Source organism: Nycticebus coucang, chromosome 18, assembly GCF_027406575.1.
Source record: "Nycticebus coucang isolate mNycCou1 chromosome 18, mNycCou1.pri, whole genome shotgun sequence".
Lineage (NCBI taxonomy): Eukaryota > Metazoa > Chordata > Mammalia > Primates > Lorisidae > Nycticebus > Nycticebus coucang.
The window spans coordinates 31969398-31981732 of NC_069797.1; the positions used below are offsets into that span (position 1 = coordinate 31969398).

Consider the following 12335-nt stretch of genomic DNA (forward strand, 5'->3'; position numbering starts at 1 on the left):
CCCAGGGACAGACTGCATTCCAAAGAGCTTCTGAAGGGTGTTAATCTTGGCATTGGTGGACTCTTTCAGGGAGTGAGTGCCACTTATGGCGGTGCTCTGGGGCCCTGGTATACCTCTTGGGCAGCTTCACTTTAGGCCGGGCTCTTTCAGAGCAGGCTACTGGGAGACTGTTCCCACTTTGGGGAGTGCCTTCGGACAGTGCCACTTTGGACATGGCAGGCAGAACCTGCTATGGACTGAGCCAGCTGGTGCCATCCAGCAGGGCCTAGCCACCTTGGGAAGAGGTGGCCAGCAAGACTCAACTGCTTCCTCTAAGTAGCACTACCCTGGTCATAGCCTGCAGAGTCCAGTGTCTGCGTTAAACAAAACCTCTTCTACACATTTATCACAACCCTGATGCCTACCCTGGGCAGGCCACTAACCAACTTCCGGACATGTCCAGCAGCCTCCAGCGCTCAGGACAGACAGGACCTGCAGGCAGGGCCTCTCGGGCACAGCGAGAGGGGCCTCGGAGCCCACTGCGGACAGAGTCTCCCAGGGCAGCGCCGGTGCCCCGCATGGCCCGCGTCTGGCGGTGCGCCTAGCGCTGCCCGGCAGGCCGGGCGTTTTTCCCGGAGCCGCCAGCAGGGAGCTCCCTTTCGGCTCGGCTCGCGCGGTCGCGGGGGGCGGCGCTGCGCCGCGCCGCGCCGCGCTGCGCTCCTGCCCGGACCGGGCCGGGGCCGCTGGATGCCGCGTCTCCGCTCCTGCTGCCTGCCGGGCGGGCTCCGGCGGCCGGTGAGTGCGGGGAGACGGGGGCGGGCCCTCGGTAGCTGGCCGGGCCTGGTGGGGCGGTGGGGCGGCGGGGCGGGCTCCGGCTGGGTGGACGGGCGGGCGGCGGGGCCCGCCGGCTCCTCCTACTGCCCTGGCCCCTGGAAGCGGCGGCCCGGACTCCCGGCTCCCGTCCCTGGCGGCGCCTTGGAGCTCGACGAACGGGAGAGGGGTCCGACCGGGAGGGGAGGGCTGGGGTAGGGCAGCTCCGGCCCCTCCGGCCAGGCTGGGGACGCGGGGAGGCAGAACAGGGCGGCCTCAGTTTGGGGGGATTCGGAACTTGGAGGAGCCGAGTTGGCCCAGAGCTTCGGGGTTGGGGCTGCAGCTTTGGGGGTGGGGGCTTCTCGGGGCCAGGGCCAGGCCCAGGCCCCCAGATACAGCGATGGAGCGAGGAGCTGAGGAAGGCAGCGGGGAAGGCGAGCACCTCCGCTGAGCCCTGTATCCCTCCCAGCGGCCTTCACTCTTTCACTGCCAGGCCGACAGCGGGCTCCTCTCAAAGGAGCAGCTGCTAGACAGCTGGCAAAACAATGGAGACCCCGCTTCCCTGGGCCCCCTCCCCTTGGGACAGAAGACGGAATGAGGGGGTGGGGGTGGGGGTAAATGGCAGACTTAGGGGATTAGGAAGTGGAGGCTGTCCCCAGTGACGGCTGCTCACCTCACCTTTCCCTGCAAAGGGGTGGGGTGTGTGTGGGAAGGTCGGACAGGCTGCCCCAGGCCTCTAGGAGACCGCCCTGACGCCCCGCCCTGCTAACCTGTCATGCCGGTTGTTTCGCCAATGGGATGGGGAGATGGTGGGGTTAGCTGCCCCCAACCCCGTGTTGGGGGGACGCTGCCTGGTACCTAGCCTGGTCAGGAGTGTGGGTCGTGTTCCTGGCTGAGATAAGGCCTACAGGGACACACCACACGTTGGGGCTTTGTTGTGGGGGTGGAATGGGGGTGTCGCCCTGTTGCAAGGCACATGTGTCCTGCTGATTAGTTGGAAAGGCTGAGGGCAGAGTAAGCCAGAGGTGGGGGGAGGTGAGAAGGAAGACAGCTAGTTTGTTTTTTAAGCCGGTACTCAATTTGCCTGGTCACTTGGCCAAGGGGCGTATGTTTGGGGTTGGCCTCTTAGTTTGTGCTGGTGTGGGGATGATGAAGAGAATGCTTTCTGAGAGGAGGTCTCCTGCCTAAGACTGTCTTGCCCTCAGGTCCCCCTAAATTATAGAATTGGCTTCCCTCTCCTTCGCTTTGCCAATGATAGGCTAGTTTGCTGGGTTCATTTTGTCTCTCCGAGTCCCTGGCATGGCTGTGGCTGAGGAGACCTTTGTACCTGCCCCTCCACACAGTGAACTGTGGAAAGTGTGTATGCACTGGGGCTGTGGTGGGAGGGAGGGAAGGTCACCCGGGTGATTAAAAGCAAGATCACCTTGGCAGGACATTGAATCCAGAACACATGGAATGAAGCTGCCTTTCCTTATGCTTACCAGATCTAGGGCCCTTTTCTTGACAAGCTGGTATCCTGTAGGCATGGCAACAGGTCTGGCCTAACATTCCCCACCCTTTTTTGATTGGGGGCTACTTTCTATTTGGGGATATTGAGTGTTGCTCTCCTGAGGTCTCTGGCTTCCTGACAAGCCTCCTTGGCTCTTTGTCAATGGCCTGCCACCTCCTCAGCTTCCCCTTTGTCCTTTTGTGATGAGGGCTTTCCAGGAAACATGCTTCTGGTTTCTGGACTTGACATGACTGGTTATGTATAGCCTCTGGTGGAAGTATGTTTTTCCATCTGGGGTTGAGGGCATCGAGGCTGGGGCACAGGGCCTCAGTCCCAGGAAGACAATGGCTTTGGGAGCAGGATTGTGTTGGGGGGGATTAGAAGAATGAGAAGGGTTGTAGGTCAGTTATGAGGGATGGAGTGAGAGGGATCATGGGCTTACGGTCACTTCCTTTGGGAGCTTTGAACTTTGAACAGTTGACGACCTAGCACCTGGTAGCTCTGAGTGTCTAATTTGTTTGCCCTGCTGGCCTGGCTCAGGTGCCAGGGTGTGTGCCTGAGGGTTTCCTCCTGTGCCCCAGACTTTCCTGAGAAGCCTTCAGTGGATTATGCCCTTTCTGACTCCTGCCTGTCTCTCAACCTCACTCCTAGTTAGTCTGGGCAACCAGCCACTTGCCTGGAACCCCTTTGCTGGGGTTCCTCATAATGGGATGCTTGTGTCTTCAGAAGTTGGGCCTGAAAACTCTGGAGTCTCCCAGAAGCAGGTACCTAAAGATGGATTGGGTGGGGCAGAACTGAAGCTTATGTGAAAGGGAGAATCCACCCTGCTGGGGTGGAGCAGGGAGTTGTTGGAACTCAGGAAGCCTTGATCCGGACTTGGTGTGTCACAGGTCTCCAGGGCAGCAGAGCTGTTCTTGCTCCTTCAAACCAGAAGTCCTCCCAGCCAGACTCTTACCGGAGTGGATACCTCCAGTGGGAACCAGAACATCCATGTGAGCCAGGTCCTGTCAGTGGCCCTGGGGCCCTAGGCCTCTACTGGGTATGTTGGATAAAGCTGAGGGGCTCCGGCTTGATGTAACTTAAAGATTTGAGGGGTTGGGCGGCGCCAGTGGCTCAGTGGGTAGGGCACCAGCCCCATCTACCCAGGGTGGCAGGTTCGAACCCCGCCCCTGCCAAACTGCCACTGCTGGACATTGTGGCAGGCGCCTGTAGTCCCAGCTACTCGGGAGGCTGAGGCAAGAGAATCGCCTAAGCCCAGGAGTTGGACGTTGCTGTGAGCTGTGTGTTGCCACAGCAGTCTGCCGAGGGCAATAAAGTGAGACTCTGTCTCAAAAAAAAAAAGATTTGAGGGGAATGGGATGGCCCAGCCCACTGTGTGCTGATAGGACTTGGGATGGGGGCTTGATGGAGTTTCTAAATTCTGCTTTGGGCCAGGCCAAGAGAGTGCTTTAAGATCTGCACACCCCAACCACCTTCACCATTCCTCCCCCACCCCCAGCATTTGAATTAGGGGGTGGAGAGGTATAGAAGTAAGAGCTGGATTGAGGGCGGGGAGCAGACCTGGTGAGCCTCCACTGTCTGCTCCCTCACTTCCCTAACCTTTTCTGGAGGTGGGAATTGTGTGACTTGTAAATTATGCACATTCTTTGACATTTCAAACAGTTTTAAGTGAGCCAGTGGTTTGAGTTGTTGGACTGGTGACTTTACTGGGCCCAAGGCCTTTGCTCTCTGTTAGGTACTTTATGTTTATTTACAAGGGATTATTTTTATTATTCTCTGGTATTCATAGATGTTGGATGATGGGCTCAAGGTCACACAACATGTCAGAGGCAGAGCAGAATTAGAACCTGCAGTTTGTGGCTGAATAGAATACTCGCCGGGAAAGTCTTAAGGCCAAGTCTGAGATCTCAGGCCCTTTTAGATTTTAGAACTGAAATAGCTGAGGCCCAGAGAGGGGATGGGACTTGCTCAAGGTCACACAGAGGGATTGGAGCTGAGTGCGACTGTTATGGACTTGAGCGGCCCCTTGGGGCAGAGCCGTGTACCTGGAATAGCAGCAGGGGACTAGGCTGGGCTGCTGGCATCTTTCTGCTCTCTCGTGTCTCCGGCCCGCGGGATTGCTGCGTTCCGGGGGAGACGGTATCACAGCGGGAGGCGCCACGGGGCTGCGGCTGCGCCCGCCTGAAAGCCTGGAAACGCAGAGGGCCGCCGGCTCCCCGCGCTTGCGGCGGGCGGGCCGGGCTGATGTCATGTGAGAAGTGTGCAGTCGGAGTGAGGGAGCACACCTGGTGCCAGATAAGCTCCGTGTGACCTGGCAGTGAGTCACCGGACGCTGTGGAGCTCAGCAGAACCCGCCAGGAGCAGGCTTGGGGAGGCCGCCGGGCTGGGCCAGGTGCTGCGCGACCCCACGGGGCCGCTTTTGCAGTCAGTCCTCGGTGCGGGCCAGCGCCAAGTTAGGGGCCTCAAGGCTGTCGGAAACGGCCGCTCAGGGGAGGTCAGAGGCCGAGAGAGGGAGGCAGGCTCTCTTGGGAAAGTATTTCCTTTGTATTTATTTATGAGTGTGGTCTGGGGTTGGGGGTGGGGAACTGACCTATGTATACTCCCGCAGCAGCCTAGTCTGGGCGCCCTCCTCTCGGGATGCTAACGTTATAGTTTCCATTTCCTGGGGTTTCTACTTTGCCAGAAGCTGGGTGACCCATTTAAATCTGTCCCCACTTACAGCCACAAGACACCACTGAAATATATTTTAACCAAGTCCCCCAAGTCACTGAAACTTTTGCAAGATACCAAGGCAATCCTTAAACTATTGCAAACCCGTTTACAGCTTTAATGTTAATGGTTTGCTTACTACTTTGGCAAGACCTTCTTTGGTTTTTGTTGGTCTTTAAAATCATTCAAGTAACAGGCTGGAAAAAAGTTGAGTCAGGTACATTAGATAGAAAGCTCAAGTGTTACCCTCTTTCGTCCTACCACCCGGAGATGACCATTGGTAGATTTTTGTAATGGATCTTTCCTGACTGTTGTTCAAAGAGCTTGTTACATTTATTCTACATATTATATATATTTATAGTTTAATATACACATTATATAGTGCATAAAATATTTTATATAAATATTAAAACTTTTTCTTCTGGGCAGCGCCTGTGGCTCAAAGGAGCAGGTGGCAGGTTAAAACCCAACCCCGGCCAAAAACTGCAAAAATAAAAACCCAACAAAAACAAAAAACTTTTTATTCTGTAGGAAATAAATAGCATCTAGAAAAGTAGAAGAAAAACTGGGCAGCACCTGTGGCTCAGTGAGTAGCATGCTGGCGCCATATACTGAGGGTGGCAGGTTCAAACCCAGCCCCGGCCAAACTGCAACAGAAAAATAGCTGGCCACTGTGGTGGGCACCTGTGGTCCCAGCTACTCGGGAGGCTGAGGCAAAGAGAATCGCCTTGGCCCAGGAGTTGGAGGTTGCTGTGAGCTGTGTGAGGCCACGGCACTCTACCAAGGGTGATAAAGTGAGACTCTGTCTCCACAAAAAAAAAAAAAAAAAAATTAGAAGAAAAATTACAAATAATCCCATTACCCTGGGATTAAATATGTATATACACACACATACCCCTATCAACTGAATATTCTCAATGTGAAAAATTAAAACAATATAGGGAAGCTAGCGTCATCTAACTTGGCCATGTGCTTACTAGGTTGCCTTTACTTCTTTGGGCTTTACTTTCCATATACGAAGGTCTTAGTTACATTTGTGCACTCTATTATCATCTTAGTATTTCATTTAGACGGCAAAAAATGCTACTATTAGATATTATTCTTGAATGGGGTAGGCATTATAGGAAGGGCTTATATACATATTTCTTGTAATTCCTATACTTTATGTGGTATGTGCTATTAACATTATCTCCATTATATAGATGGAGAAATGGAGTCACAGAGACCTTAAATGACTTGCCCAAGATTGCATAGCTATTAACTCGGATTTGTTCCCATTTTTATCACCTGACATTCAAAGCCTGAGCGCTTTCAGGAGACTTGTTTACCTTTATATCATTTGAATCTAGTACATACCTGATAGATACATAATTTTTCTCAACATGCCGTGGCGGCACACGGCTCACAGCAACCTCTTAACTCTTGGGCTTACGCTATTCTCTTGCCTCAGCCTCCCGAGCAGCTGGGACTACAGGCGCCCGCCACAACGCCCGGCTATTTTTTTTTTTTTTTTTTGTAGAGACAGAGTCTCACTGTACCGCCCTCGGGTAGAGTGCCTTGGCGTCACACGGCTCACAGCAACCTCCAACTCTTGGGCTTACGCGATTCTCTTGCCTCAGCCTCCCGAGCAGCTGGGACTACAGGCGCCCGCCAAGGGCGGCTCCTGTGGCTCAGTGAGTAGGGCGCCGGCCCCATATGCCGAGGGTGGCGGGTTCAAACCCAGCCCCGGCCAAACTGCAACCAAAAAATAGCCGGGCTTTGTGGCGGGCGCCTGTAGTCCCAGCTGCTCGGGAGGCTGAGGCAAGAGAATCGCGTAAGCCCAAGAGTTAGAGGTTGCTGTGAGCCGTGTGCCGCCACGGCACTCTACCCGAGGGCGGTACAGTGAGACTCTGTCTCTACAAAAAAAAAAAAAAATCTGTAAACATTCAGAAAAGTTAAAGGATTTTTTAGCAAACACTTTCTACCTCCGAGATTCTTCAATTAACATTTTCCTCTCCTTAAAGTCACCACTTGACCCAGCCATCAAAGTATCTTACATTTTTGCCACATCTCAAATTGTAGACATCAGTATATTTTACCCCCAGTACTTTAGTATATTTATTTACAATTCTTTTTTTCTTTTGAGTGAATATTTACACACATCGAAATGCCTAAATATTATGTACACTATTTGTTGATTGTTGACAAAGGCTTATACCTGTCAACCTAAACAACAGGCAGTGTACAGGGCATGAGCAACACCCTCATGCCCTTGCTCATACCATCTCCACTCCTACCCTGCAGAGGTAACCCCTGTTCTGAATTTTTTTCACCCTATGTTAGTTTTGCCTGTCTACAAGTAGGTGATAGAGCCCAGCTGTCTAGCAAAGTGGGGGTGAGGAGCATAGGAACAGCAGTTGGATTTTACATCTGGTCCTAAAAGAGAAGGCTACAGGGAGTCAGGTAGCTCTAGACATATGGCTCAGGAGAGAACTAGTCCACAGCGAGGCCTGGCAATTATGGGGGTGACAGTGGAAAAAGGGTGCCTTGTGAGCTGTGTAGATGATAGTGGCAGGACAGGGATAGTGAGGGAAGGGCTGATGTGGCCTTAGTCTCTGATGGCTCCAGGGTTGGGAAAAGGTTAATACTAAGTTGCATCCCCCCAAGGGGCTTAGATATTTGAAAATATAGACCTAGAAGAGAGGCCTAGATCAAGGGGCTCAAGGTCCCCCAGCAATTTTTTAGCAGATCCAAACCTGAATACCAAATCTCCTAAAACTTATGGCTAATGCTATTACCTGTGCTGCTGCTATGACTGACTATTGTTCCTGCTTGCTGCGGTGACTGAGGAACAAGATGGATTTTGCTGAGGGATTTACATGAAATTACTTCTCAGGGACCTTTTTAGCTCAAAGATTCTGAAATTCTGGGGGCTGTTTTCCATTGATACTGCTTAGCTACCCAGGCCCCAGCAAAAAGCAAGGTTGGGATAAGGATTGCAAAGTGAGGATTGGGGGTCTTGGTGGGATAGCACTGTAGGCAGTTGTGTTCTCTGTGGTTGGGCTGAGGCCAAGATACTCTTATATGTCCCCTCGAAGTCCCCAAGGTGGATTTCTGTCCTCATTCCCCCCCAGGATCATTTTCTTTTTTTTTTTTTTTTTTGGCAGTTTCTGGCTGGGGCTGGATTTGAACCCACCACCTCTGGCATATGGGGCCAGTGCCCTACCCCTTTGAGCCAAGGGCACCACCCCTTAGGATAATTTTCTAAACCAGTCCTTTTAAGACTGTGCAGGTAGAAGTGGGTGAGGGGTAGGATAGGCAGTAACCAGTTGAAGATTTCACATTTTTGTATGTGGTAGGTCTGTCACCCCTATCAACATTCAGGAGGAGAGAGATTCCCTGTGTTAAAGTTGAGCTTTGAAGAGAGGATGCCAGCTGTCAGGCACTCCTCTACTCCAAAGCAGTTCAGATGTAGCTGGCCTAGGCCCTTGGCTGTGTACCTCTTAGGCCCTAGATTTCCTGTCTTCCAAGGTACTGTGCATATTCAGAAAGCACTTTGTTTCACCAAGTAGAACCTGAGGTCAGAGGGGAACATGGCTCATGCTAGGCTCCCAGGGAGCTAGTGACTGGGCCAGATTTTCTGCCTCTTTGGATGTGCTCTCCTAAAGAATTCTCTAGAATAGCATTGTCTAATCCAATAGCCACTACCCTCGTGGGGCTGTTGAATACTTGAGATATGGTTAGTCTGAATTGAGATGTGTTCTAAGTGTAAAATACACACCAGATTTCAAAGATATAATTTGGAAAAGAGAATGTAAAATGTCTCAATATTTTTTTATAGATTACATGTTGAGATGACAATATTTTGGATATATCACATCAAATAAAATATTATCAGCCTGGGCAACACAGTGAGACTAAATCTCTACAAAAAATTAAAAAATTAGCCAAGCATGGTGGCAAGGAGCTATAGTCATGGCTACTTAGGAGGCTGAGCTGGAGGATTGCTTTACCCTAGGAATTTGAGGTTGCAGTAAGCTGTGCCATTGTACTCCAGGCTGGGTGACAGAGTGAAACTCTGTCTCTCAAAAATTAATTAATTAATTAATTAAATTAAAAACATTCAAGTTAAGTTCACCTGTTTCTTTTTACCTTTTTTAGAGTGGCCACTAGAAAATTTCAAATTACACATATGACTTAAGATATATTATTATATTTATGGACAGTGCTACTTTAGAAAGATTTGTTGGTCTGCCAGGAATCACATGGGTCAGAGTCCTGGGGCAGGGGAGCAATTAACCATTGCACCAGGCCCTTTGGGAGTTCCAGGCTTGGATGCCTTCCAGGAGGCTATACCTGTGTTGGGTCTGGGGGGTTCCCTCTAGGTAGAATGGGGAGCTTGGTGGGCCCTGTTTGGCTGTGAGGGCTAGGGGTACACAGAGAGGGAAGGCTTGTCCTGGGCCTGGCATGAGACCATTAGGTACGGATCCTGTGTCTGAAACTCAGAGGGAGAGATATTCACTAAAGAAAAAGTGACATTTAATTTCTAATTAGGTGGTGTGGCCCACTTCTTGTTCCCTGCTGGTTAGAACAAGAAAGACTCTCAACTCCTCCTCACCAGGTTTTTCTCAGTCCCATCCCCACTTGGATGTGCAGGGGCGTGGGGTAGGTTGACGCCATAGTTGCTGGTGTCCTGGAGCTGGGATTTTCTCTCAGGATGCCACAACTTTCTTCCCGAGGCTATATTTAGGTGTTGATCTGGGGAAAAGGATGTGAGTTTTTCAGGATCCTGTTTATCCCGTAGACCCTACCCCACCCCGACCCTGTTCATCCTCTGTTCTGTCTGGAACTTCCCCTTCCTTCCCTCCCAGCTTCACTGTGGGCACCCAGACCCTGGAAAGAATGTAGTTTTTGCTATCCGATCGTGGCATGTCCACTTATTAGCAGTATAACAACTAATATACACTTAAAATGAGTCCTGCTTTTCTCATTTGTGAATTGGAGATAATGATACCTACCTTGCAGGAATGCTATAAGGTTCAAAAGAGATAGTGTATGTAAGGTGCCTGGTATAATCCCTGGCAAGTGATAGTCGTTAAATACATATTGGTTCTTTTGTTAGGCAGTGCCTAAGGATGTTGCTCTAGGGATAACAGCCCAGGGGCATGCGATGTCTGTTGCTTCAGTGGCTAGCTGCAGGGAGGTGTTGGTGTATTCAGCCTCTTTTCTTTTCTTTGTGTCTGAATCCTAAGGCAGGTCCCTGGTTGGCTTGATACATCCATTTTCTAGGAGATCAGGTCTCCCAAATGCTACCTTCAGGCACACCTAAGTCTCCATCTATCAGGGATTGAAGTAAATGACAGTCTTTGGAGTTTGGACTTTTACAGACCTATCTAAACCTAAAGTTTCCTTTTTGTAAAATGAGGTAGTAATAGCACCTATGTACAGAAATGTTATAGGATTAAATTAACTGAGACAGTATTGGGCAAAGCAGAGTGCCTGGCACACAGCTAGTACCTCATCAGGGGTAGCTCAATAAGCTGCTTTTGTCTGGACTGGAGACACAGGAAGAGGCTCTGCTCGAATAACTTTTTCTTTTTCTGTGTGTTTCTGTTTGCAGCAGCAAAGTGGGGCACAAAGACCCTGTACTAAGCACTTATAATCCTCTGGGGGTGCCACCCCTAAGAACAGCACCCTCACCATGTTTAACCTAATGAAGAAAGACAAGGACAAAGATGGTGGGCGGAAGGAGAAGAAGGAGAAAAAGGAAAAGAAGGAGCGGATGTCAGCGGCTGAGCTCCGGAGCCTGGAGGAAATGAGCCTGCGACGAGGCTTCTTCAACTTGAACCGCTCCTCTAAGCGTGAATCCAAGACGCGCCTGGAGATCTCTAACCCCATCCCCATCAAGGTGGCCAGTGGCTCTGACCTGCACCTGACTGACATTGACTCTGACAGTAACCGAGGCAGCATCATCCTGGACTCAGGCCACCTAAGCACAGCCAGCTCCAGCGATGACCTCAAGGGTGAAGAAGGCAGCTTCCGAGGCTCTGTGCTGCAGCGGGCAGCCAAGTTTGGCTCTCTGGCCAAGCAGAACTCACAGATGATTGTGAAGCGCTTCTCCTTCTCCCAGCGTAGCCGGGATGAGAGTGCCTCAGAGACCTCAACCCCCTCAGAGCACTCTGCTGCCCCATCACCACAGGTGGAGGTGAGGACTCTAGAGGGACAGCTGTTGCAGCATTCTGGCGTGGGCATCCCTCGACCAGGGCCCCGGTCCCGAGTTCCTGAGCTGGTAACTAAAAAGTTCCCAGCTGACCTGCGCCTGCCCCCCGTAGTAGCCCTTCCCCCACCTGCTCTCCGGGAGCTGGAGCTTCAGCGAAGGCCCACTGGAGATTTTGGCTTCTCCCTGCGGCGTACAACCATGCTGGATCGGGGCCCTGAGGGCCAGGTCTGTCGGCGGGTAGTCCATTTTGCTGAGCCTGGTGCAGGCACCAAGGACCTGGCCCTGGGGCTGGTGCCAGGAGATCGACTGGTGGAGATTAATGGGCACAATGTGGAAAGCAAGTCAAGGGATGAAATTGTGGAGATGATCCGGCAGTCCGGGGACAGCGTACGACTCAAAGTGCAGCCCATCCCAGAGCTCAGTGAGCTGAGTCGGAGCTGGCTGCACAGCAGCGAGGGACCCCGCAGGGAGCCAGCTGATGTGAGTGCTTCCGTGGGTACCAGGGGTGAGCAGGGATCAGGAATGCTGGCATCTCCTGCTGTTGTGCCAAGGTGGGTGTTTGGGGTAACCAAGAGCTGCAGTCAGAGCTCAGCAAGTGTGTAAGTGAGGTTGCCTGCCATTCACTTTCTGAGCCTGCAGGTAGGAGTGACCTCAAGAGAAACTAACTGCCCTACACCAGATGCTCATTAAAGGAATCACACCTTTGTCTCTGTACTTTGTCTAGGAGCTGAGGAAGGTTCCCCAGAGTTCAGTGTGGTAGAGTCCTCTACAGTTTAGCCAGGCCTGTGGTTTGTTGTTTTTGTTTTTTGTTGTTGTTGTTGCAGTTTGGCCGGGGCCGGGTTCAAACCTGCCACCCTCAGTATATGGGGCCAGTGCCCTACTCACAGAGCCACAGGCGCCACCCATGGTTTGATGTTTTTGTCCAGTGTTCTGTGTCTGTTGGATTGACTTGACCGAAGATAGCATAATGCCTTTCTCACAGATACGGGGCTAGACCAAGTTCTGCCTGAACTTAGCTGCATCTCTAATAGATCTTAGGAGGGGTCTGATGTTGGTTGGTAATTACCATGAAAGTGTTCTGCTTCGTGATATCAGGATGGATTAGGGTACCATACAGCATGGCCAGAAAGTTTGTGTGCAATTTAAATT

At 51.5% G+C, this 12335-nt stretch overlaps 1 protein-coding gene across 5 annotated transcripts in view; it reads left to right on the forward strand.

The window, feature by feature from the left end:
- Window positions 1-1073: 1073 nt before the first annotated feature.
- Window positions 1074-12335, forward strand: part of MYO18A (myosin XVIIIA) — a 101994-nt gene continuing 90732 nt past the window's right edge. For 2 of the 5 annotated variants that reach the window (XM_053569617.1, XM_053569618.1), the window contains exons 1-3: window positions 1074-3042; window positions 3169-3317; window positions 10587-11666. In XM_053569617.1, coding sequence (XP_053425592.1) covers window positions 10668-11666 — 999 coding nt within the window. In that variant the 5' untranslated portion in view covers window positions 1074-3042; window positions 3169-3317; window positions 10587-10667. The remainder of the gene's footprint in view (window positions 3043-3168; window positions 3318-10586; window positions 11667-12335) is intronic. The other 3 variants (XM_053569627.1, XM_053569628.1, XM_053569626.1) reach the window with 2 other exon arrangements.